At 44.4% G+C, this 26,787-nt stretch overlaps 1 protein-coding gene across 1 annotated transcript in view; it reads left to right on the plus strand.

The window, feature by feature from the left end:
- LOC118395428 (protocadherin-16-like) overlaps nt 1–26,787 on the plus strand; it is a 201,745-nt gene that overhangs the window by 165,920 nt on the left and 9,038 nt on the right. The window contains exons 12-24 of the mRNA XM_052521787.1: nt 2,161–2,646; nt 6,878–7,241; nt 11,422–11,661; nt 12,698–12,823; nt 13,216–13,425; nt 13,595–13,890; nt 14,163–14,413; nt 18,545–18,677; nt 18,790–18,976; nt 23,247–23,360; nt 24,096–24,307; nt 25,125–25,276; nt 25,572–25,702. Of these exons, the coding sequence (XP_052377747.1) occupies nt 2,161–2,646; nt 6,878–7,241; nt 11,422–11,661; nt 12,698–12,823; nt 13,216–13,425; nt 13,595–13,890; nt 14,163–14,413; nt 18,545–18,677; nt 18,790–18,976; nt 23,247–23,360; nt 24,096–24,307; nt 25,125–25,276; nt 25,572–25,702 (2,902 nt within the window). The remainder of the gene's footprint in view (nt 1–2,160; nt 2,647–6,877; nt 7,242–11,421; nt 11,662–12,697; nt 12,824–13,215; nt 13,426–13,594; nt 13,891–14,162; nt 14,414–18,544; nt 18,678–18,789; nt 18,977–23,246; nt 23,361–24,095; nt 24,308–25,124; nt 25,277–25,571; nt 25,703–26,787) is intronic.

The following is a 26,787-nucleotide window of genomic DNA, read 5'->3' on the forward strand; positions in this document are numbered from 1 at the left end:
GTAGGTATGAATCAAGTGCTCCCATCTGGCCCATGATGATCACCAGCTGTGATTGCTCTGATCAAGACCATACTGAATGACTTCAACACTTTTAATACAGTAGCCTCACTTCAATACGACACCGCCTGGTATATGCACCCACATAAAATACACCATTCAAGTTAATTTAATTAATATTTAATATACAACTTAATAGTGACCGACCAGGCCAGCACAATGGAAGGAACTCTGTAGCTGTAAATCCAATATGCATCCCAAATGACACCCTATTCCCTGTATGGTGCACTTCTTTTGACCAGTGCCCTATGTAGGGAATAGGTTGCCATTTGGAACGCAGACCGGAATCTCTAAAGTTCCAGGAAAATAGAAGGGTCTTGTAATGGCTGCAGTAAAACAGCGTCTCTGTGTTCCTTATTTCTTTTATTTTTTTCCTTCCCTCATTTCTCCGTGAAGAATGTGAGTAATAATTAGTGTGTAATAGGATTTAACATGGCTGTGTTGTTCTTGTCTGTTGACATGTTTCTATCAGAGCCCTGGTCCAAGACAAGTACAGCAGTAGGGACAGGATATGATCTCACAAATTCTAACGCTTGTTGACATTCAATTTTCCGTCTAATGTGGAGTTAATTAATAGATTGTCATATTATGTTTCATAAAGAGCATGGGCTGTTTAGTGACTGCCAACATAGTGGTGCTTTATAGTGTACCTACGGGTTATCAAGTTATTGTAGGTTGTAATTGTAATGAATTAAGCATCAACAAGTATTTGTTGAGGAGAAAAATGGATAAGAGTACAAAACTTTTGTTTTCCTTCCTCTCTCTTTCTCCTTGTCTTGCTCTCTCTCTCTCTATTTCTCCTGGTCTAACTCTCTCACTTTCATTCATTTATTCTCTCTCGCTCTCTCGCTCTCTCTCTCTCTCTGTCAGATATTTAAACCCCGTGACTCCATCCCCTGCTTTGAGCGATCTGAAAAACAGGCTTATTAGAACAATGTGGTATATGTGTAACTTCTGCGGCCTGTTTCCATACAAAGGGAGCGATGTGTCAAAGCTGAAGTCTTTCATGTTCTTCTGATTGGTCATCAAGGGAGGTGTAAAAACTCAATACTGTAGACGCCCGAGTCCAGCCCACTGCAGTGAGATCTGAAAGCTCACTACAATTTCCTTTTTTGATTATGTTGACTTTTATCCCTTATTATTTTTCCTGGCAGTGACATGCCTATCTGATTAAACGTGATTAGCACTAGCAGGCCTGTTGTGGGAGGTTGTAAAAAAACTCTTAAAACGTTCAGTTTCTTTTATTCACAGTGAGAAAAGAGAGTGGGAGGGGGGAAATCTGTTGCAGGTTCACAGCGTCCCATTGAATATTTGGATTCTTTGGCGTTGTTTTGGAAAATGTAGCTCCAACTGCCACAAGGCATGTATAATGGTCTTTATTAGACACATAGCGTGAGTCTGCTGAGTGTTAATGTTCAGCTATCTTGCTAAATGGATTATCATTCATGTCAATGATTTTCATAGTTGCTCAAAATGTTCCTCAAAGGTTAACAGATTGTTTGAAGATCCCAGTTCTAAAAAACATTGATTAGCTAGCTACTCATTTTGTCCTCCAGCTGGCTCTCCCTATTGAACCTGGTGATGAAGTTAGCTACCTACAAACCTTTAACACCAATATATTGATGATATATGCTTACCATATCCCCATGTCTCTGTCTATAGGTCCTGAGTGGTGTATTGAGGATATACAGTATGCTTACCATATCCCCATGTCTCTGTCTATAGGTCCTGAGTGGTGTATTGAGGATATACAGTATGCTTACCATATCCCCATGTCTCTGTCTATAGGTCCTGAGTGGTGTATTGAGGATATACAGTATGCTTACCATATCCCCATGTCTCTGTCTATAGGTCCTGAGTGGTGTATTGGGGATATACAGTATGCTTACCATATCCCTATGGCTCTGTCTATAGGTCCTGAGTGGTGTATTGAGGATATACAGTATGCTTACCATATCCCTATGGCTCTGTCTATAGGTCCTGAGTGGTGTATTGAGGATATACAGTATGCTTACCATATCCCTATGGCTCTGTCTATAGGTCCTGAGTGGTGTATTGGGGATATACAGTATGCTTACCATATCCCCATGTCTCTGTCCACAGGTCCTGAGTGCGAGCAGAGCTCCTTCCAAAGCCAACTCCCTCTCCATATACTTAAACTCCGTTGAGGAGGCCAAACCGGGCTCTGTGATTGGCTCTGTGAAGTCACATGACAGCTTAGAGCTCCCTGAGGCTGGTCAGGTGACCTATACGGTGGTGGGCGGGTCAGACCGAGACGGAACGTTCATGGTGGACCGTCAGACAGGTGACGTGTACCTGGCAAGGGAGCTGGACTACGAGCGATCTGCCCGCTACACACTACAGATAGAGGTGGACGACTTCTCCATGACATTACCCAGCAGCCACCTGGTGCAGCTGGACATCGAGGTGAAGGACAGCAACGACCACGCACCCTACTTCCCGGAGGACCCCGTTACCATGGTGATACCTGAGAACATGGAGCCTGGGGCGTCCATCTACACCTTCCAGGCCTCAGACCAGGATGGATCAGGACCCAACAGCCTGCTGACCTACTCCATCCTGCACCAGGTAGGGTTTGGGGGTTAGGGTTAGGAGGTTAGGGTTAGCAGGTTAAGGTTAGGAGGTTAGGGGTAGGACCCACAGGTTAGAGAAGCAAAACTCAGTAACAGATACCTGCCGTTGTGCCCTTGAGCAAGACACTTAATCCCTTAAACTAGTGGTTTAGGGAGTAGAGCAAAAGAAGGAGGTTATGGTTAGGAGGTTATGGTTAGGAGGTTATGGTTAGGAGGTTATGGTTAGGAGGTTGGGATTAGTTTAAAAAAAGTTTTTATTTATTTCACCTTTATTTAACCAGGTAGGCCAGTTGAGAGCAAGTTCTCATTTACAACTGTGACCTGGCCAAGATAGAGCAAAGCAGTGCGACACAAACAACAACACAGAGTTTACACATGGGATAAACAAACATACAGTCAATAACACAATAGAAAAGTATATATACAGTGTGTGCAAATGAGGAAAGATTAGGGAGGTAAGGCAATAAATAGGCCGTAGTGGTGAAATAATTACAATTTAGCAATTAAACACTGGAGTGATAGATGTGTAGACGATGAATGTGCAAGTAGAGATACGTGGGTGCAAAGGAGCATAAATAAATAACAATATGGGGATGAGGTAGTTGGATGGGCTATTTATAGATGGGCTATGTACAGGTGCAGTGATCTGTGAGCTGCTCTGACAGCTGATGCTTAAAGTTAGTGAGGGAGATTTGAGTCTCCAGCTTCAGTGATTTTTGCAATCCATTCCAGTCTTTGGCAGCAGAGAACTGGAAGGAAAGGCGGCCAAATGAGGAATAGGCTTTGGGGGTGACCAGTGAAATATACCTGCTGGAGCGCATGCTATGGGTGTGTGCTGCTATGGTGACCAGTGAGCTGAGATAAGGCGGGGCTTTACCTAGCAAAGACTTATAGATGACCTGGAGTCAGTGGGTTTGGCGACGAATATAAAGCGATGGCCAGCCAGCGAGAGCATACAGGTTGCAGTGGTGGATAGTATATGGGGCTTTGGTGACAAAACGGATGGCACTGTGATAGACTGCATCCAATTTGCTGAGTAGAGTGTTGGAGGCTATTTTATAAATGACATTGCCGAAGTCAAGGATCGGTAGGATAGTCAGTTTTACGAGGGTATGTTTGGCAGCATGAGTGAAGGATGCTTTGTTATGAAATAGAAAGCCGATTCTAAATTTAATGGTTTGGAGATGCTTAATGTAAGTCTGGAAGGAGAGTTTACAGTCTAACCAGACACCTAGGTATTTGTAATTGTCCACATATTCTAAGTCAGAACCTTCCAGAGTAGTGATCCTGGATAGGCGGGCAGGTGCGGGCAGCTATTGGTTGAAGAGCATGGATTTAGTTTTACTTGCATTTAAGAGCAGTTGAAGGCCACGGAAGGAGAGTTGTATGGCATTGAAGCTCGCCTGGAGGTTAGTTAACACAGTGTCCAAGGAAGAAATATACAGAATGGTGTCGTCTGCGTAGAGGTGGAGCAGAGAATCACCAGCAGCAATCACCAGCAGAGAAAAGTGTCGGCCCGAGAATTGAACCCTGTGGCACCCCCATAGAGACTGCCAGAGGTCCAGACAACAGGCCCTCCGATTTGACACACTGAACTCTGTCTGAGAAGTAGTTGGTAAACCAGGCAAGGCAGTCATTTGAGAACCCAAGGCTGTTGAGTCTGCCGATAAGAATGTGATGATTGAACAGAGTCGAAAGCCCTGGCCAGGTCGATGAATACAGCTGCACAGTATTGTCTTTTATCGATGGCGGTTATGATATCGTTTAGAACCTTGAGCGTGGCTGAGGTACACTCATGACCAGCTCAGAAACCAGATTGCATAGCGGAGAAGGTACGGTGGGATTCGAAATGGTCGGTGATCTGTTTGTTAACTTGGCTTTCGAAGACCTTAGAAAGGCAGGGTAGGATAGATATAGGCCTGTAACAGTTTGGTTCTAGAGTGCCTCCCTCTTTGAAGAGGGGGATGACCGCGGCAACTTTCCAATCTTTGGGAATCTCAGACGGACGAAAGAGATGTTGAGCAGGCTAGTAATAGAGGTTGCAACAATTGCGGTGGATAATTTTAGAAAGAGAGGGTCCAGATTGTCTAGCCCAGCTGATTTGTAGGGGTTGAGAATTTGCAACTCTTCCAGAACATCAGCTATCTGGATTTGGGTGAAGGAGAAATGGGGAGGTCTGGGCAAGTTGCAGTGGGGGGTGCAGGGCTGTTCACTGGTGTAGGGGTAGCCAGGTGGAAAGTATGGCCAGACGTAGAAAAATGCTTATTGAAATTCTCAATTATCGTGGATTTATCGGTGGTGACAGTGTTTCCTAGCCTCAGTGCAGTGGGCAGCTGGGAGGTGCTCTTATTCTCCATGGACTTTACAGTGTCCCAGAACATTTTGGACTTAGTACTACAGGATGCAAATTTCTGTTTGAAAAAGCTAGCCTTTGCTTTCCTAACTGCCTGTGTGTATTGGTTCCTAACTTCCCCGAAAAGTTGCATATCGCGGGGGCTATTTGATGCAAATTCAGAACTCCACAGGATGTTTTAGTGCTGATTAAGGGCAGTCAGGTCTGGACTGAACCAATGGTTATATCTGTTCCTGCTTCTACATTTTTTGAATGGGGCATGCTTATTTAAGATGATGAGGAAAGCACTTTTAAAGAATAACCAGGCATCCTCTACTGATGGAATGAGGTCAATATCCTTCCAGGATTCCCGGGCCAGGTTGATTAGAAAGGCCTGCTCTCTGAAATGTTTTAGAGAGAGTTTGACAGTGATGAGGGGGTGGTTGTTTGACCGCAGACCAATTACAGATGCAGGCAATGAGGCAGTGATCGCTGAGATCCTGGTTGAAGACAGCAGAGGTGTATTTAGAGGGCAAGTTGGTCAGGATGATATCTATGAGGGTGCCCGTGTTTACAGATTTGGGGTTGTACCTGGTAGGTTCATTGATAATTTGTGTGAGATTGAGGGCATCTAGCTTAGATTGTCGGACGGCCGGGGTGTTAAGCATGTCCCAGTTTAGGGCACCTAACAGTACGAGCTCTGAAGATAGATGGAGGGCAATCAATTCACATATGGTGTCCAGGGCACAACTGGGGGCAGAAGGTGGTCTATAACAAGTGGCAACTGTGAGAGACTTGTTTCTAGTGCGTTCAGAACACAGAATAAAAGGAGCAGGTTTCTGGGCACGGAAGAATCGATTGAAGGCATAATGTACAGACAAGGGTAAGGTAGGATGTGAATACAGTGGAGGTAAACCTAGGCATTGAGAGACGATGAGAGAGGTTTTGTCTCCAGAGACATCATTTAGACCAGGTGAGATCACCACATGTGTGGGAGGTGAAACAAACGGGCTAGCTATGGCATATTGAGCAGGGCTGGAGTCTACAGTGAAATAAGACAATAATCGCTAACCAAAACAGCAATGGACAAGAGATATTGACATTAGGGAGAGGCATGCATAGCCGAGTGATCATAGGCACCAGTGGGAGGCTAGGCGAGCTGGAGACATGCGATTCAGACAGCTAGCGGGCCGGGGATAGCAGGCTAGCAGAAGTGCCTTAGGGGGAACGTCTCGACGGAAAAAGTCTGTTGTTGTAGCCCCCTTGGACGGTTACGTTGGCAGACCAGTCGTGTTGGATTGGCAGGGCTTCATGTAGGCAGTAAAAGGTTCCAGGCCAATTGGCAAAATAGGTATTGTAGCCCAAGAAGTTGGCTGATGGACCTCTAACACAGGTTAGGGTTAGGAGGTTAGGATTAGGAGGTTATGGTTAAGAGGTAGGGGTAGGAGGTTAGGGTTAGGAGGTTAGAGTTTGAAGGTTAGGGTCAGGAGGTTAGGGTTAGGTGGTTAGGGTTAGGAGGTTAGGGTTAGAACCCACAGGTTAGAGAAGCAAACATCAGTAACAGATACATTGCTGTTTCCAGACCGGTCGTGAAAATTGGAGATGTACTCACTGGCAACTAGACCATCTCCTGCCGTTGTGCCCTTGAGCAAGACACTTAACCCCATGAACTAGTGGTTTAGGGAGTTGAGCAGAATAATTATTTATATCTCTGCAGATGAACTAATAAAGTCATTCTCTTCTGTATTCTCTTCTGTTTCAGTACCCTGGACTAATAAAGTTATATTGTATTTGACTCTATTCCAGTACCCTGGACTGAAAACATTATATTCTATTCTACTCTGTTCCAGTACCCTGGACTGATAAAGTTATATTTAATTCTACTGTGTTCCAGTACCCTGACCTCCCTGACATCCTGACCCTTCACCCTTCCACTGGCGTCCTGACCCTGGCGCAGGAACTGGACCATGAGGTTACTTCCTCCCTCATCCTGGTCGTACAGGCGACAGACTCCGCCCTGAACGACAGCCAGCGGCGCTGGGGCTCCGTGACAGCAAGGGTGTTTGTGACAGACGAGAACGACAACGCTCCAGTGTTTAGCTCGCCTTCTGCGGTCAGTGTCATGGAGGACCAGCCTGTGGGCTTCGTGGTTCTCTACGTTGTGGCGCGAGATGCCGACCAGGGGGAGAACAGACGGGTCAGCTACTTCATCGAGACTGGCAATGCTGGAGGGACGTTCAGCCTCAACCCTAATACTGGTGGGTCATTTAAAGAACTCCTAGTGTGATGGAAGTGGCTTGATGAACCACGCCCACGGAAAGGTAACCTAGTCTGAGACCTGAATACTTTTGTCAGCTCCCCAAGCTAATGCCTAGGCTTTAGCTCAGCTGGATAACACAGCCTTGTGGCATGCAGGGGACGAGTTCAAACCCAGTCGGTAACACTGGCACACGGTATTGTTTTCTCACGAGAGCAATCATGTAGTTGCCAGCTGTACTGTAAACACATGGTGTGATGTCAGAAGGCTATTGGTACCATATTACTAGCTTGCATGTGGTTGAGTCTGTGAGAGAGTCTCATAATTTTCAACCTATAATCAGGCCCCAGCACAGTTAAAACAGTATAAACAGGGACGTGTGAAGAGATGTCGTGTGAGAGACGAATCAGAGTTAACGAAGTTACCCCAGTACATTGCGTATGCCTGCCTACCTGAGCGCTAATCCCTACCACCTCCAACACTGCTGCAGCTGTAACAACCACCACCGCTGTAAGTAACGATACAGCTATCTGGCTGCAGTTTAACTACTTTTTCCATAGCAGAAGGCCGGAGCGAGTGTGGCTGGCAGTGAACATACAGTGCTAGACACGCAACGGGCAGGGCTGCCGTGCTGCGCTGAGATTACACACACACACACACAAACACACACACACCAGGCCTGCAATGCATCGCTGAGATTAGGGCTTCCCTCTCCTTCTCGTTACCTGGCCCTGGGAGCAGAGGAAAGAGAGGGCACAGCACTGACTCCATTTCAATTTCATGCCTTAATGAGCCGCAACCGTCAAAGAGAGAGTGAGGCGGGAGGGGAAGGAAGGATGAGGGGGGTTATGTTGGTTCTGTTTTAAGTTTTTGGGTTTGTTGTTTTCTCTGTATCTCCGTACTCTCTGAGATAACTTGCCCCAGAGCCTTTAGTATGGTCAGCGTTAGTGGCGAGAGGAGAGAGGAATTCCAGTCTCTTTGGTTTACGTAGTGTTTTATTGTGTATGTATGGTTGTATTAGAGTAGAGCAGTCACAGTTCTGAAGACTGAGGTGAACTAAGGTAAAGATGTTTCCTTGCTCTCACATGTTTCTTCTCATGTTAGACATTCTATTAGTTTCTTCTATGAATAGGATTAGTCTAGGGAAGTGTCGTCTTACACAAATTGATACAAATTTAAAACTTTCAGGGGCAAATTCTCAGGCCTAGATTAAGCCTACTCCTGGACCAAAAAAAATCCAAAATAAAGAGGTTTAATCCAGGAGTTGACTGGGATTCATCTGGATCAAAGGGAAACTCGACACACATAGTTTGATTTAATATTTCCATTTAGCCCAGAGGTGGAAAGAACCCTTAATAGAGTTAAGAGACACCCACCCTCCACCCAGAAGGATCCACGGTTACCATGATCTGTAGTAGGCTTCTCCTACACAGCTCCCTGTTGTACTGGTGTAATGGGAACCTAACCAAAACAGAATGTGTAGTGATGGGACCGTTTCTCCTGTCATCGTAGACCCTGGCCTGGGCCGGTGGACAGGATTGACAGGCAGGAGCAGACCAGGTGGTCAGAGGATTAACTCATGCCATTAACTGTCATTATACTGACTAATTACCTGCATTGCTGGAACCAGTTCAAGATGTGCAAGGCATGAATGTATACACACACACACACACACACACACACACACACACACACACACACACACACACACACACACACACACACACACACACACACACACACACACACGCGCGCGCACACGGGCACACACACACACACACACACACACACACACACACACACACACACACACACACACACACACACACACACACACACACACACACACACACACATACTGGAACCAGATCAATATGGCCGCCCTCTCTCTGTGACACACCTGATAGATATTGACAGCTTCCTGTTTCTATCTCCTCAGCCGACCAGGGGATTCCTTGGTTCCTGATTGGTGGGGCAGTGGGGGAGGGGTGGAGCCAGGGTCAACGCATGTCTCACACACCACAACAAAGCCCAGAAGACCAAACTGCAAATAGTGTGCGTGTGTGTGGGTGTTATCAAAGTCTCAAAAGAGGGACTGAGTCACACACACAAACACGCACACACACACATGCAGTTCTAATCGCTCGTTTAATGGTTCCCAGCAGTCTGAGGTTGGGGTTCTTTGGTGTTTTGTTTCTGCCTTTCATGGGAATAGATCCACACACACAGATGACTGGGTGAACAGGGTGGGTGGGTGTGTGTAAGTAAGTGAAGCTCTTGGCAAGGAGCAGCGCTTGGCCTCCGACGGAGAGGGAAGAATCACTGGTGAAAGATGAAGCTACCAGAGAAGTGAAGCTAGCAGTGAAAGCGAAGCTAGCAGAGTTGTGAAGCTAGCAGAGTGTTGGAGCTAGCAGTGAAAGTTGACGCTAGTGGAGTGTTGGAGCTAGCAGAGTGTTGGAGCTAGCAGTGAAACTTGAAGCTAGCAGAGTGTTGGAGCTAGCAGTGTGTTAAAGCTAGCAGTAGAAGTTGAAGCTAGCAGAATTGTGCTGGACCACAGGGACCTTTCACAGGGTGTGACTGCACAATAGGTAGGGAGAGGGACCAGCTGAGTCTGCTTCCCAATAGCACCCTGCATCCCAACTAAGTTCACTACTTTTGACCAGGGCTCTCCCTAGGCTCTCTCTCCATCCTTGAATATGTATCATCTCCTCTCCTCCACCCCAGGCTCCCTCTCTAGCTCCTCTCCACCCCAGGCTTCCTCTCTAGCTCCTCTCCTCTCCTCCACCCCAGGCTCCCTCTCTAGCTCCTCTCCTCTCCTCCACCCCAGGCTCCCTCTCTAGCTCCTCTCCTCCACCCCAGGCTTCCTCTCTAGCTCCTCTCCTCTCCTCCACCCCAGGCTCCCTCTCTAGCTCCTCTCCTCGACCCCAGGCTTCCTCTCTAGCTCCTCTCCTCTCCTCCACCCTAGGCTTCCTCTCTAACTCCTCTCCTCGACCCCAGGCTTCCTCTCTAGCTCCTCTCCTCCACCCCCGGCTCCCTTTCTAGCTCCTCTCCTCTCCTCCACCCTAGGCTCCCTCTCTAGCTCCTCTCCTCCACCCCAGGCTCCCTCTCTAGCTCCTCTCCTCCACCCCAGGCTCCCTCTCTAGCTCCTCTCCTCTCCTCCACCCTAGGCTTCCTCTCTAACTCCTCTCCTCCACCCTAGGCTCCCTCTCTAGCTCCTCTCCTCCACCCCAGGCTCCCTCTCTAGCTCCTCTCCTCCACCCCAGGCTCCCTCTCCAGCTCCTCTCCTCTCCTCCACCCTAGGCTTCCTCTCTAACTCCTCTCCTCCACCCTAGGCTCCCTCTCTAGCTCCTCCCCTCCACCCCAGGCTCCCTCTCTAGCTCCTCTCCTCCACCCTAGGCTCCCTCTCTAGCTCCTCTCCTCCACCCCAGACTCCCTCTCTTACCCCTCTCCTCCACCCCAAGCTCCCTCTATAACTCCTCTCCTCCACCCCAGGCTCCCTCTCTAACCCCTCTCCTCCACCCAGGCTCCCTCTCTAACCCCTCTCCTCTCCTCCACCCCAGGATCTTTCTCTTACCCCTCTCCTCCACCCTAGGCTCGCTCTCTAACCCCTCTCCTCTCCTCCACCCCAAGCTCCCTCTCTAACCCCTCTCCTCTCCTCCACCCCAGGATCCTTCTCTTACCTCTCTCCTCCACCCCAGGCTCGCTCTCTAACCCCTCTCATCTCCTCCACCCCAGGCTCCCTCTCTAACTCCTCTCCTCCACCCCTGGCTCCCTCTCTAACTCCTCTCCTCCACCCCAGGATCCTTCTCTTACCCCTCTCCTCCACCCCAGGCTCGCTCTCTAACCCCTCTCCTCTCCACCACCCCAGGATCCTTCTCTTACCCCTCTCCTCCACCCCAGGCTCGCTCTCTATAACTCCTCTCCTCCACCCCAGGCTCCCTCTCTAACCCCTCTCCTCTCCTCCACCCCAGGATTGTTCTCTTACCCCTCTCCTCCAACCCAGGCTCGCTCTCTAACCCCTCTCCTCTCCTCCACCCCAGGCTCCCTCTCTAACTCCTCTCCTCTCCTCCACCCTTGGCTCCCTCTATAACTCCTCTCCTCTCCTCCACCCCTGGCTCCCTCTCTAACTCCTCTCCTCCACCCCAGGCTCCCTCTCTTACCCCTCTCCTCTACTTTTCCAGGTTCTCTGTCTATCCTGAAGCCCATCGACCGGGAGGAGCAGGTCCTGTTCAACCTGACCATCGTAGCCCAGGACCACGGGGTACCAGCGCTCTCATCCAGCCAGCTGCTGTCTGTCCAGGTCATCGACGTGAACGACCAGGTGCCCTGGTTCCAGGAGAAGCAGTACCAAGCCCAGATTACAGAGAACCAGCCTGCAGGAACCACTGTTCTGGTGGTGTCAGCCTCCGACCTGGACCAAGGTGAGAGGCTTGAGCTCAGTGGGCTAACACAGGAGATTCAGTCGTTACATACATAGTATACAGCACTGACAAGCACATGACTGTAAAGCCCTCATCATAAACTATATGTTATGGTGGCTTTCTTTATGACATAGTAATATACAAAGTACACATGATGACACACAGTTCTTCTACATATTTGCTGTACTGTTTCTTTAAATTTTTTAAACTCAGTGTCAGCCAGCAGAGCCTCTTGTTCTAAGTGTTGATCCTCCATGTGTTCAACGCATGTTCACATCATCAGCATCGGCAGTAACAGTTGGTTTTAATTGAAGACCGTGCTGGGGGACGGTGAGTGTGTGTGTGTCTGTTTGTGTGAGTGTGTGTGTTCACATTCCCCTGGAGTTAGTCAAGAGCACATAACCCAGAAGGATTATAAAGTTTCTCTCCAGAGTGATTAGTGGGGTAAGGTGATGGTGCCAGAGTCTTTCTCTGTTAGCACGCTATCACACACACACAACACAACACACACACACACACACAATCTACCAGCCTCCGCCCACCCCGGTGCAGCCCAGCCATCCGCTTACACAGCAAAACCAACTACAAACAAATAAAAACAGGAATGCTGCTGTCTTTGCTCTTTTTGGTGAGAAAAAATTATCGTGTTTTTTTTTCCGCAACACTTATTTGCGCATGTTTTCAGTGCCCGGGGGTAGAGAGGGCTCAAAGTATAACATGACTGAATGGAATAGGACTCTGCCGGCCCAGCTCCCTATGAAAATGATGCCCATTTGACTTACACAGCCGGCTCCAATCCTTTTCCCTACAACTTCCCACTGGCCCTAACCCTTTGATGTTTTCAAACTGTATCTGTAAGATGGAAGCAATATTGTGGAAGCTCCACCACTGCTGCAGTGTGTATACCTACCCAGACCCTTCACATCTTCAGAACATTGAAGGTAAGGGCCAAGGGGATGGTGTAGGCTGCGGACAGATAGTATTCGGGTTTGACTTCATATGCTCCTTCTCTCTCTTTCTGTCTCTCTCTCGCCAGGTACCAATGGCCAGGTGACATATGGAGGCATCTCTGATGAGGGTTTCAGCATTCACCCAGCTACAGGTGTTATAACCACCACTAAAGCCCTGGACAGAGAGGCACAGGAACAATACACACTGACAGGTAACTGGCTCTGACCATAACATTTGACCCTGTCCCCTGACCCTTAACCCATAACCCCTCAGCCTAACTCCTGGCTCTAACCCTGGTCCTTAACCCTGACCCTTATCCTAATCCTAACCACTAAAGCCCTGGACAGAGAGGCCCCACAACTGTACACTATGACAGTCAACTGGCCCTTTATATGAGGAACCCACAGCATTCCAAACTGGCCATGTTTTTATAGTTCTGACTTTATGGGATACATGAGTGGTACAATGGCCATGTTGGTGTTATTTTCTCTGTTTGTCTTAAATCTCTCTAAGAAACACAATATGGTTTAGTTAATAAATAGATAACAAACACTTTTAGACTGCTGAAGCCTTGTTTAATTCCTATTCTCCCCTGTTGTCCAGTGTATGCCCGAGACGGTGGCATGCCTCCTAACTTTGCCCGGGCGTCAGTGAGGATCCGGATGTTGGATGAGAATGACAACGCCCCAACGTTCAGTAGACTGTACTACAGTCTGGAGGTGCCTGAGAACATGGAGGCTGTTGAGCTGTTCACCCTCAGAGCTACGGACCTGGACACTGGAGACAGCGGAGAGATGACCTACAAGATCACAGGTAAGATCCAACTATTTGTAGATCACAGGAATCCAATTGAATTCATAATTTACTAATCCATTGATCGCAATTGAGAGATTTACCTTTCATATTCTGCATCTCTTTCTCGCCTCCTCCTCGCTTCCTTTTTCCTCTTCTGTTTCTCCCACTTCCTCCCTCCCTCCTCTAGCAGGCGACCCATCAGGTGACTTCCGTGTGGACAGGAAGTCAGGTGTTCTCTCCACCTCCAGACCGCTGGACAGGGAACGTAGGGCCAGGTACAGTCTGACAGTGACAGCCCTTGACGGGGGCTCTCCGGCCCTGAGCAGCACGGCCACTGTAGAGGTCACTCTCCTGGACGTCAACGACCACAGCCCCCAGTTCACCAGCCCCAGCTACATCGCTGACCTCTCTGAGGATGCTCCTATTGGCTCCCTGGTGCTGGAGGTCTCTGCTACTGACCTGGACCAAGGGTCTAACAGCCAGGTACACAGACTGAACTCATAGGCTTGCGTCCCAAATGGCACCCTAGTCCCTACATAGTGTACTACTTTTGATTAGAGCCCTATGACTCCTGAGCCCCCTTAAGGTTTGCCAAATGTAGCATAACACTTTTGCCACCCTTTATGATATTTTGCTAACAAAAGGAAGCCATCTATCTAGACCTTCAAAGGGTTAATGGAGGATTCATTAAGCATTAAAAGTGATGTTACTTTTTGTAATCTAATCTAATCGACTGTGCTCTGTTCTCATCCCAGGTGCTGTACTTCCTGTTGCGCGGTTCCCAGGGCATGTTCATCATTGACCAGCACACGGGACATGTCATCACCGCCGCGCCGCTCGACCGGGAGCGAACCGCGTCGTACACTTTCGATGTCTGTGCCACAGACCCGTCCCCCGCCAGCCCACGCAACTCCACCGCCACGGTCAATGTGTATGTACAGGACGTGAACGACAACGCTCCATTCTTCATCCAGGATCCCCTGGTTATCAACATCTCTGCCTCCAGGTAGGTAGCCTACAGGTTAGCGAAGAGGAAGTCTGTCAGTTCGAATCCCATGTCTGACAAGGAAGAATCTGGTTTGGAGTGGGCTTGCATCCGGAGGGTTTATGTGTACTGTTTTGTCTTTCACATGTCTTCTTTGTTGCATGCCACCATCTACTGTTGTGTGTCTTAGATGCCACCATCTACTGTTGTGTGTCTTAGATGCCATCATCTACTGTTGTGTGTCTTAGATGCCACCATCTACTGTTGTGTGTCTTAGATGCCATCATCTACTGTTGTGTGTCTTAGATGCCACCATCTACTGTTGTGTGTCTTAGATGCCATCATCTACTGTTGTGTGTCTTAGATGCCATCATCTACTGTTGTGTGTCTTAGATGCCACCATCTACTGTTGTGTGTCTTAGATGCCACCATCTACTGTTGTGTGTCTTAGATGCCATCATCTACTGTTGTGTGTCTTAGATGCCACCATCTACTGTTGTGTGTCTTAGATGCCATCATCTACTGTTGTGTGTCTTAGATGCCATCATCTACTGTTGTGTGTCTTAGATGCCACCATCTACTGTTGTGTGTCTTAGATGCCATCATCTACTGTTGTGTGTCTTAGATGCCATCACCTGCTGTTGTGTGTCTTAGATGCCACCATCTACTGTTGTGTGTCTTAGATGCCATCATCTACTGTTGTGTGTCTTAGATGCCATCATCTACTGTTGTGTGTCTTAGATGCCACCATCTACTGTTGTGTGTCTTAGATGCCATCATCTACTGTTGTGTGTCTTAGATGCCATCATCTACTGTTGTGTGTCTTAGATGCCATCATCTACTGTCTTAGATGTGTGTCTTAGATGCCATCATCTACTGTTGTGTGTCTTAGATGCCATCATCTACTGTTGTGTGTCTTAGATGCCATCATCTACTGTTGTGTGTCTTAGATGCCATCATCTACTGTTGTGTGTCTTAGATGCCATCATCTACTGTTGTGTGTCTTAGATGCCATCATCTACTGTTGTGTGTCTTATAGATGCCATCATCTACTGTTGTGTGTCTTAGATGCCATCATCTACTGTTGTGTGTCTTAGATGCCATCATCTACTGTTGTGTGTCTTAGATGCCATCATCTACTGTTGTGTGTCTTAGATGCCATCATCTACTGTTGTGTGTCTTAGCCACCATCTACTGTTGTGTGTCTTAGATGCCATCATCTACTGTTGTGTGTCTTGATGCCATCATCTACTGTGTGTCTTAGATGCCATCATCTACTGTTGTGTGTCTTAGATGCCATCATCTACTGTTGTGTGTCTTAGATGCCATCATCTACTGTTGTGTGTCTTAGATGCCATCATCTACTGTTGTGTGTCTTAGATGCCATCATCTACTGTTGTGTGTCTTAGATGCCATCATCTACTGTTAGTGTCTTAGATGCCATCATCTACTGTTGTGTGTCTTAGATGCCATCATCTACTGTTGTGTGTCTTAGATGCCATCATCTACTGTTGTGTGTCTTAGATGCCATCATCTACTGTTGTGCCATCATCTGTCTTATAGATGCCATCATCTACTGTTGTGTGTCTTAGATGCCATCATCTACTGTTGTGTGTCTTAGATGCCATCATCTACTGTTGTGTGTCTTAGATGCCACCATCTACTGTTGTGTGTCTTAGATGCCATCATGTACTGTTGTGTGTCTTAGATGCCATCATCTACTGTTGTGTGTCTTAGATGCCATCACCTGCTGTTGTGTGTCTTAGATGCCATCATCTACTGTTGTGTGTCTTAGATGCCATCATCTACTGTTGTGTGTCTTAGATGCCATCATCTACTGTTGTGTGTCTTAGATGCCATCATCTACTGTTGTGTGTCTTAGATGCCATCATCTACTGTTGTGTGTCTTAGATGCCATCATCTACTGTTGTGTGTCTTAGATGCCATCATCTACTGTTGTGTGTCTTAGATGCCATCATCTACTGTTGTGTGTCTTAGATGCCATCATCTACTGTTGTGTGTCTTAGATGCCATCATCTACTGTTGTGTGTCTTAGATGCCACCATCTACTGTTGTGTGTCTTAGATGCCACATCATCTACATCTACTGTGTGTCTTAGATGCCATCATCTACTGTTGTGTGTCTTAGATGCCATCATCTACTGTTAGTGTGTCTTAGATGCCATCATCTACTGTTGTGTGTCTTAGATGCCATCATCTACTGTTGTGTGTCTTAGATGCCATCATCTACTGTTGTGTGTCTTAGATGCCATCATCTACTGTTGTGTGTCTTAGATGCCATCATCTACTGTTGTGTGTCTTAGATGCCATCATCTACTGTTGTGTGTCTTAGATGCCATCATCTACTGTTGTGTGTCTTAGATGCCATCATCTACTGTTGTGTGTCTTAGATGCCATCATCTAATGTTGTGTGTCTTAGATGCCATCATCTACTGTTGTGTGTCTTAGATGCCACCATCTACTGTTGTGTGTCTTAGATGCCACCATCTACTGTTGTGTGTCTTAGATGCCATCACCTACTGTTGTGTGTCTTAGATGCCATCACCTACTGTTGTGTGTCTTAGATGCCATCATCTACTGTTGTGTGTCTTAGATGCCATCACCTACTGTTGTGTGTCTTAGATGCCATCATCTACTGTTGTGTGTCTTAGATGCCATCATCTACTGTTGTGTGTCTTAGATGCCATCATCTACTGTTGTGTGTCTTAGATGCCATCATCTACTGTTGTGTGTCTTAGATGCCATCATCTACTGTTGTGTGTCTTAGATGCCATCACCTACTGTTGTGTGTCTTAGTTGTGTGTCTTAGATGCCATCATCTACTGTTGTGTGTCTTAGATGCCATCATCACTGTTGTGTGTCTGCCATCTCTTGTGTGTCTTAGATGCCATCATCTACTGTTGTGTGTCTTAGATGCCATCATCTACTGTTGTGTGTCTTAGATGCCATCATCTACTGTTTTGTGTCTTAGATGCCATCATCTACTGTTGTGTGTCTTAGATGCCATCACCTACTGTTGTGTGTCTTAGATGCCACCATCTACTGTTGTGTGTCTTAGATGCCATCACCTACTGTTGTGTGTCTTAGATGCCACCATCTACTGTTGTGTGTCTTAGATGCCATCATCTACTGTTGTGTGTCTTAGATGCCATCACCTACTGTTGTGTGTCTTAGATGTCTTAGATGCCACCATCTACTGTTGTGTGTCTTAGATGCCATCATGTACTGTTGTGTGTCTTAGATGCCATCATCTACTGTTGTGTGTCTTAGATGCCATCACCTGCTGTTGTGTGTCTTAGATGCCATCATCTACTGTTGTGTGTCTTAGATGCCATCATCTACTGTTGTGTGTCTTAGATGCCATCATCTACTGTTGTGTGTCTTAGATGCCATCATCTACTGTTGTGTGTCTTAGATGCCATCATCTACTGTTGTGTGTCTTAGATGCCATCATCTACTGTTGTGTGTCTTAGATGCCATCATCTACTGTTGTGTGTCTTAGATGCCATCATCTACTGTTGTGTGTCTTAGATGCCATCACCTACTGTTGTGTGTCTTAGATGCCATCATCTACTGTTGTGTGTCTTAGATGCCATCATCTACTGTTGTGTGTCTGTTGTCTTAGATGTCTCTAGATGTCCATCATCTACTGTTGTGTGTCTTAGATGCCATCATCTACTGTTGTGTGTCTTAGATGCCATCATCTACTGTTGTGTGTCTTAGATGCCATCATCTACTGTTGTGTGTCTTAGATGCCATCATCTACTGTTGTGTGTCTTAGATGCCATCATCTACTGTTGTGTGTCTTAGATGCCATCATCTACTGTTGTGTGTCTTAGATGCCATCATCTACTGTTGTGTGTCTTAGATGCCATCATCTACTGTTGTGTGTCTTAGATGCCATCATCTACTGTTGTGTGTCTTAGATGCCATCATCTACTGTTGTGTGTCTTAGATGCCATCATCTGATGTTGTGTGTCTTAGATGCCATCATCTACTGTTGTGTGTCTTAGATGCCATCATCTACTGTTGTGTGTCTTAGATGCCATCACCTACTGTTGTGCCCAGGTTTTAGTTGGTCATCCATGTTTAGGATTTTTAAAATTAGAATAAAATTCTTCTTCTTCTCCAGTGTCTCCTCCCACCGCGTCCTGGCCACCATGCGGGCGGAGGACCGTGACTTTGGGGCCAACGGCTCAGTGTTCTACCGCTTCGCCAGCCCTGTCCGGGGCTTCACCATTAACTCTCTGACCGGGGACATACAGGTGTTGTTTCATTATTCATCAGGGTATTTAAATAACCCCTGCAAGGGATGGCTTGTATAGGGAGACTTCAGATGAAAATACTTTCATTTATTCATTCATTCATTCATCCCAGGCTACAGAGAAGCTGCAGGGACTGACCCAGGGCCAGAGGACTCTGATTGTAGAGGCTATGGACCAGGGCAGCCCAGCCCAGTCCTCTCTAGGGGTGGTGGTCATCTACATCAGAGAACAGACCTACAGGGGGATCCGCTTCTCACGCCACGCTAGAGATGTCAGTCTGCAGGAGAACGCTGCCAAAGGTAGGAACAGGCCATGTTTATTTGATTCTGTTTTGTTGTGAGCCTGAGGTGAGCCTGAGGTGTGTATACTGTAATTAATGTTTAGAACACAGTGTGATAGTGAGGTGTGTATACTGTAATTAATGTTTAGAACACAGTGTGATAGTGAGGTGTGTATACTGTAATTAATGTTTAGAACACAGTGTGATAGTGAGGTGTGTATACTGTAATTAATGTTTAGAACACAGTCTGATAGTGAGGTGTGTATACTGTAATTAATGTTTAGAACACAGTGTGATAGTGAGTTGTGTATACTGTAATTAATGTTTAGAACACAGTCTGATAGTGAGTTGTGTATACTGTAATTAATGTTTAGAACACAGTGTGATAGTGAGTTGTGTATACTGTAATTAATGTTTAGAACACAGTGTGATAGTGAGGTGTGTATACTGTAATTAATGTTTAGAACACAGTGTGATAGTGAGGTGTGTATACTGTAATTAATGTTTAGAACACAGTGTGATAGTGAGTTGTGTATACTGTAATTAATGTTTAGAACACAGTGTGATAGTGAGGTGTGTATACTGTAATTAATGTTTAGAACACAGTGTGATAGTGAGGTGTGTATACTGTAATTAATGTTTAGAACACAGTGTGATAGTGAGGTGTGTATACTGTAATTAATGTTTAGAACACAGTGTGATAGTGAGGTGTGTATACTGTAATTAATGTTTAGAACACAGTGTGATAGTGAGGTGTGTATACTGTAATTAATGTTTAGAACACAGTGTGATAGTGAGTTGTGTATACTGTAATTAATGTTTAGAACACAGTCTGATAGTGAGTGTGTGTGTATACTACTATAATTAATGTTTAGAACACAGTGTGATAGTGAGGTGTGTATACTGTAATTAATGTTTAGAACACAGTATGATAGTGAGGTGTGTATACTGTAATTAATGTTTAGAACACAGTGTGATAGTGAGGTGTGTATACTGTAATTAATGTTTAGAACACAGTGTGATAGTGAGGTGTGTATACTGTAATTAATGTTTAGAACACAGTGTGATAGTGAGGTGTGTATACTGTAATTAATGTTTAGAACACAGTATGATAGTGAGGTGTGTATACTGTAATTAATGTTTAGAACACAGTGTGATAGTGAGGTGTGTATACTGTAATTAATGTTTAGAACACAGTGTGATAGTGAGGTGTGTATACTGTAATTAATGTTTAGAACACAGTGTGATAGTGAGTTGTGTATACTGTAATTAATGTTTAGAACACAGTGTGATAGTGAGGTGTGTATACTGTAATTAATGTTTAGAACACAGTGTGATAGTGAGGTGTGTATACTGTAATTAATGTTTAGAACACAGTGTGATAGTGAGGTGTGTATACTGTAATTAATGTTTAGAACACAGTGTGATAGTGAGGTGTGTATACTGTAATTAATGTTTAGAACACAGTGTGATAGTGAGGTGTGTATACTGTAATTAATGTTTAGAACACAGTGTGATAGTGAGGTGTGTATACTGTAATTAATGTTTAGAACACAGTGTGATAGTGAGGTGTGTATACTGTAATTAATGTTTAGAACACAGTATGATAGTAAGGTGTGTATACTGTAATTAATGTTTAGAACACAGTGTGATAGTGAGGTGTGTATACTGTAATTAATGTTTAGAACACAGTGTGATAGTGAGGTGTGTATACTGTAATTAATGTTTAGAACACAGTGTGATAGTGAGGTGTGTATACTGTAATTAATGTTTAGAACACAGTGTGATAGTGAGTTGTGTATACTGTAATTAATGTTTAGAACACAGTGTGATAGTGAGGTGTGTATACTGTAATTAATGTTTAGAACACAGTGTGATAGTGAGGTGTGTAGTGAGGTGTGTATACTGTAATTAATGTTTAGAACACAGTGTGATAGTGAGGTGTGTATACTGTAATTAATGTTTAGAACACAGTGTGATAGTGAGGTGTGTATACTGTAATTAATGTTTAGAACACAGTGTGATAGTGAGGTGTGTATACTGTAATTAATGTTTAGAACACAGTGTGATAGTGAGGTGTGTATACTGTAATTAATGTTTAGAACACAGTGTGATAGTGAGGTGTGTATACTGTAATTAATGTTTAGAACACAGTGTGATAGTGAGGTGTGTATACTGTAATTAATGTTTAGAACACAGTGTGATAGTAAGGTGTGTATACTGTAATTAATGTTTAGAACACAGTGTGATAGTGAGGTGTGTATACTGTAATTAATGTTTAGAACACAGTGTGATAGTGAGGTGTGTATACTATAATTAATGTTTAGAACACAGTGTGATAGTGAGGTGTGTATACTGTAATTAATGTTTAGAACACAGTGTGATAGTGAGGTGTGTATACTGTAATTAATGTTTAGAACACAGTGTGATAGTGAGTTGTGTATACTGTAATTAATGTTTAGAACACAGTGTGATAGTGAGGTGTGTATACTGTAATTAATGTTTAGAACACAGTGTGATAGTGAGTGTGTATACTGTAATTAATGTTTAGAACACAGTGTGATAGTGAGGTGTGTATGTAATTAATGTTTAGAACACAGTGTGATAGTGAGTGTGTATACTGTAATTAATGTTTAGAACACAGTGTGATAGTGAGGTGTGTATACTGTAATTAATGTTTAGAACACAGTGTGATAGTGAGGTGTGTATACTGTAATTAATGTTTAGAACACAGTGTGATAGTGAGTGTGTATACTATAATTAATGTTTAGAACACAGTGTGATAGTGAGGTGTGTAATGTTTAGAACACAGTGTGATAGTGAGGTGTGTATACTGTAATTAATGTTTAGAACACAGTGTGATAGTGAGTGTGTATACTGTAATTAATGTTTAGAACACAGTGTGATAGTGAGCTGTGTGTAATTAATGTTTAGAACACAGTGTGATAGTGAGGTGTGTATACTGTAATTAATGTTTAGAACACAGTGTGATAGTGAGGTGTGTATACTGTAATTAATGTTTAGAACACAGTGTGATAGTGACTGTAATTGTGTGTGTGTTTAGAACACAGTGTGATAGTGAGGTGTGTAACTGTAATTAATGTTTAGAACACAGTGTGATAGTGAGGTGTGTATACTGTAATTATAGAACACAGTGTGATAGTGAGGTGTTACTGTAATTAATGTTTAGAACACAGTGTGATAGTGAGGTGTGTATACTGTAATTAATGTTTAGAACACAGTGTGATAGTGAGGTGTGTATACTGTAATTAATGTTTAGAACACAGTGTGATAGTGAGTGTGTATAATTAATGTTTAGAACACAGTGTGATAGTGAGGTGTGTATACTGTAATTAATGTTTAGAACACAGTGTGTATACTATAATTAATGTTTAGAACACAGTGTGATAGTGAGGTGTGTATACTGTGTAATGTTTAGAACACAGTGTGATAGTGAGTTGTGTAATTAATGTTTAGAACACAGTGTGATAGTGAGGTGTGTATACTGTAATTAATGTTTAGAACACAGTGTGATAGTGAGGTGTGTATACTATAATTAATGTTTAGAACACAGTGTGATAGTGAGTGTGTATACTGTAATTAATGTTTAGAACACAGTTGATAGTGAGTGTGTATACTGTAATTAATGTTTAGAACACAGTGTGATAGTGAGGTGTGTATACTGTAATTAATGTTTAGAACACAGTGTGATAGTGTGTATACTATAATTAATGTTTAGAACACAGTGTGATAGTGGTGTGTATACTGTGTTTAGAACACAGTGTGATAGTGAGTGTGTGTGTTTAGAACACAGTGTGATAGTGTGTATACTGGTGTGTGTTTAGAACAGTGTGATACAGTGTGTAATTAATGTTTAGAACACAGTATGATAGTAAGGTGTGTATACTGTAATTAATGTTTAACACAATGTGATAGTGAGGTGTGTGTGTTTAGAACACATTGTGATAGTGAGGTGTGTGTGTTTAGAACACAGTGTGATAGTGAGGTGTGTGTTTAGAACACAGTGTGATAGTGAGGTGTGTGTGTTTAGAACACAGTGTGATAGTGAGGTGTGTGTGTTTAGAACACAGTGTGATAGTGAGGTGTGTGTGTTTAGAACACAGTGTGATAGTGAGGTGTGTGTGTTTAGAACACAGTGTGATAGTGAGGTGTGTGTGTTTAGAACACAGTGTGATAGTGAGGTGTGTGTGTTTAGAACACAGTGTGATAGTGAGGTGTGTGTGTATAGAACACAGGGTGATAGTGAGGTGTGTGTTGTCCTCCTCCAGGTACCGCCGTGGTGCAGACTCAGGCCCAGTACCCTGATGGATCCCGTAGTGGGATCAGTTACAGCATCTTCAGTGGCAACACCCTACTCTCCTTTGGAATCAGCTCTTCCACTGGTAAGCTGCTGGGGTGGGATATTATATAAAACCCATTTTGACAAAAAAGTGCGTTAACACATTTTACACTCCACAAAACCCTCATAAGGAATAGGAGAAGGATGAATATCCATTGCCCAATTGGTTCTCAGTCCCTAGTTATTGTTGTAACTAGATGAGATCTGTCCTAGTTATTGTTGTAAACAAGTGAGATATGTCCTAGTTATTGTTCTAACCAGGTGAGATATGTCCTAGTTATTGTTGTAACCAGGTGAGATCTGTCCTAGTTATTGTTATAACCAGGTGAGATATGTCCTAGTTATTGTTCTAACCAGGTGAGATATGTCCTAGTTATTGTTCTAACCAGGTGAGATCTGTCCTAGTTATTGTTCTAACCAGGTGAGATCTGTCCTAGTTATTGTTCTAACCAGGTGTGATCTGTCCTAGTTATTGTTCTGTAATTAATGTTTAACCAGATAGTGAGATCTGTCTGTAATTATTGTTCTAACCAGGTGTGTATACTGTAATTAATGTGAGATCTGTCCTAGTTATTGTTCTAACCAGGTGTGATCTGTCCTAGTTATTGTTCTAACCAGGTGTGATCTGTCCTTGTTATTGTTCTAACCAGGTGTGATCTGTCCTTGTTATTGTTCTAACCAGGTGTGATCTGTCCTTGTTATTGTTCTAACCAGGTGAGATCTGTCCTTGTTATTGTTCTAACCAGGTGAGATATGTGCTTGTTATTGTTCTAACCAGGTGAGATCTGGGTACAGAGCTCCATGGGGCTGGATTATGAGGAGTCCCCTAGACTCCGCCTAGTGGTGAAGGCTGAAACTGCATCCTCCAGTTCCTTCATGGCGGTCAACCTGATCCTTCAGGACGTCAATGACAACCTGCCGCGCTTCCAGCTGCAGAACTATGTAGCCTACATACGAGAGGCACAGGGATATCATTTTCCTATCATACAGGTAGGTACACTAACGAGCATGCATGCAGTTGTGTACACTGTAATTAATGTTTAGAACACACACACAGGTGTGTATACTGTAATTAACACACACACAGTGTGATAGTGAGTTGTGTATACTGTAATTAACACAACACACACACACACACACACACACATACTGTAATTAATGTTTAGAACACACACACACACACACACACACACACACACACACACCTGTATTATGCTTGACTGTGGATGGAGTGTTAGGTTGTGGGCTAGAAGATGCTTAGACAGTAGAGAAGACCTGGAACGTTTCAGTGCTGCTGTGATAGTTCTGAGAGGTGACAGTCTGTTCCTGTCCCTATAAGGCAGTGTGTTTTCAACGTCCCTGTTGAGTATATATAGGATGCTGTATGAAACCACGGCCATATAGAACCCTTTTATAAACTCTGGTTCGACTGTTCCAAGTCCCATATTCATTACCAGGTTCTGTTACTGTTCCACAGCTGTTGTAAATCTGTTCTTTGTTTTGATTGATTTCCTCTGATCTTGTGACTTCCTGTCTGTCCCCAGGTGTTGGCAGATTATTATTATTTTTGATATTTTTTTGTATTGCTTTCAAAAACAAAACAACATTCAAAACAATGAACAGCAAATGAAGGCTGAACAACAGCCAATGACAGAAAAATCTGTTTCCTACACGTTAAAACAGATTGGAAATGGCTAACCATAAACACAAGTACACTTTGCTTTTAAGACAAAAGAAAACCAGTGATATCAGAAGACTGATTTTTTTGTTTTGATTTTCTTTCTGACTTCCTGTCTGTCCGATGCAGGTGGTGGCTGATGACCTTGACCAGGGCCAGAATGGTCAGGTGACCTATAGCCTGAGGTCGTCGTCTCTCAGCGGCCTGTTCAAGATCGACTCGCTGACCGGAAGCATCACCACCGCCGCTATCATGGACCGAGAGATCTGGACACAAACCAAGTGAGGTGCAGGGCCTTGGGATGTGGTTATGAGAGTGTGTGAGTGTATGTGTATGTGTGTGTTTGTTCACAATGGGCCTGACATGTGGTTTCCCTCAGTGGGCTAACCTTTGTTTTCAATCTATAAATACTCTCCCTGTTCCTGTAATCTCTCTATGTATTGGAATCTATATTTCTGTCATGCTCTGGGAAACAACAGGTTCTGATGTAAGACAGCAGGAGATGAAAGGTTATGAAACCTGAAACATAAACTAAACTCCAACTGACAGTTTATTTTTTCATCTCCATGGCATCAGGCTGGTTGTTACGGCGACGGACCGGGGCACACCACGATTGGCCGGCTCGGCGACCCTCACGGTGATCATCGTGGACCTCAACGACAACAGTCCTACAATCCCTCTGCCGCGTGAGATCAGAGTACCAGAGAGTAAGTCAATGACCCACAGGTCTCAACTGCAGACCCCCCCCCCCATCAGACACTTCAGGCAGGCTAAAGCAAACACTCAAAGTATTGAGATGATTTGAAATACTGTATTTGAACCCAACTGATACCCTATTCACTATGTAGGGCACTACTTTTGACCAAGGGGTGTATATATAAAGAATCTCAGACATTTGAGACACAGTCAATTTAACAGTGAACCTTTAGTCCAGAGATCTTATCCCTGATCCTTACTCATTCTCTCTCTAACAGCACTCAGCAGTTCTCAGTGATAAAACTGACCTTTTTATGAGTCGTTCTGAAGCCAAGTTCCCCTCTGTTCATATCCTGCTGTACATCTGAAGTCTACAGTTTCTTGCATAAAATATCCAATTCAGAAAGAAAAGAAATCAGAAGTCTGCAATATATTCCTATTAAGCAACGTGATGTAATAGGATATGTTATGAGGTAGGAGCTAGTTCTAGGGCTATAATGTTGTTCCCATATAACAATCTCACAAGCCCTGTTTTCTCTCTCTCAATTCAATAGAAATTCAAGGTGCTTTATTGGCATGGGAAACATATGTTTACATTGCCAAAGCAAGTGAAATAGATAATAAACACAAGTGAAACAAACAATAAAAAAATGTATCTCTCTCTGCAGACTCCTACCCTTCCATCTACAGCCTTCATTCAACACCCTCTCTCCTCAGCTCTTCCACTGGTCTGCTCCATTTTGACAAAAAGTCTCATTTTCTCCACAAAACCCTCATAAGGAATAGGAGAAGGATGAATATCCATTGCCCAATTGGTTCTCTCCCTAGTTATTGTTGTAACTCTCTCTCTCTCTCTCTCTCTCTCTCTTCTCTGTCTCAGGTGAGATCTCCTTCTCTCTCTAACCAGGTGAGATCTCTCTCTCTCCCAGGTTGATCTCTCTAACCTCTCTCTCTCTCAGGTGTGATCTGTCTCTCTCTCCTAGTTAGTTGTAACCAGGTGAGATCTGTCCTAGTTATTGTTCTAACCAGGTGAGATCTGTTCTATTGTTCTAACCAGGTGTGATCTCCATCTCCTGTCCTAGTTATTGTTCTAACC

The sequence above is a fragment of the Oncorhynchus keta genome, chromosome 1, assembly GCF_023373465.1.
Source record: "Oncorhynchus keta strain PuntledgeMale-10-30-2019 chromosome 1, Oket_V2, whole genome shotgun sequence".
Classification (NCBI taxonomy): Eukaryota; Metazoa; Chordata; class Actinopteri; order Salmoniformes; family Salmonidae; genus Oncorhynchus; species Oncorhynchus keta.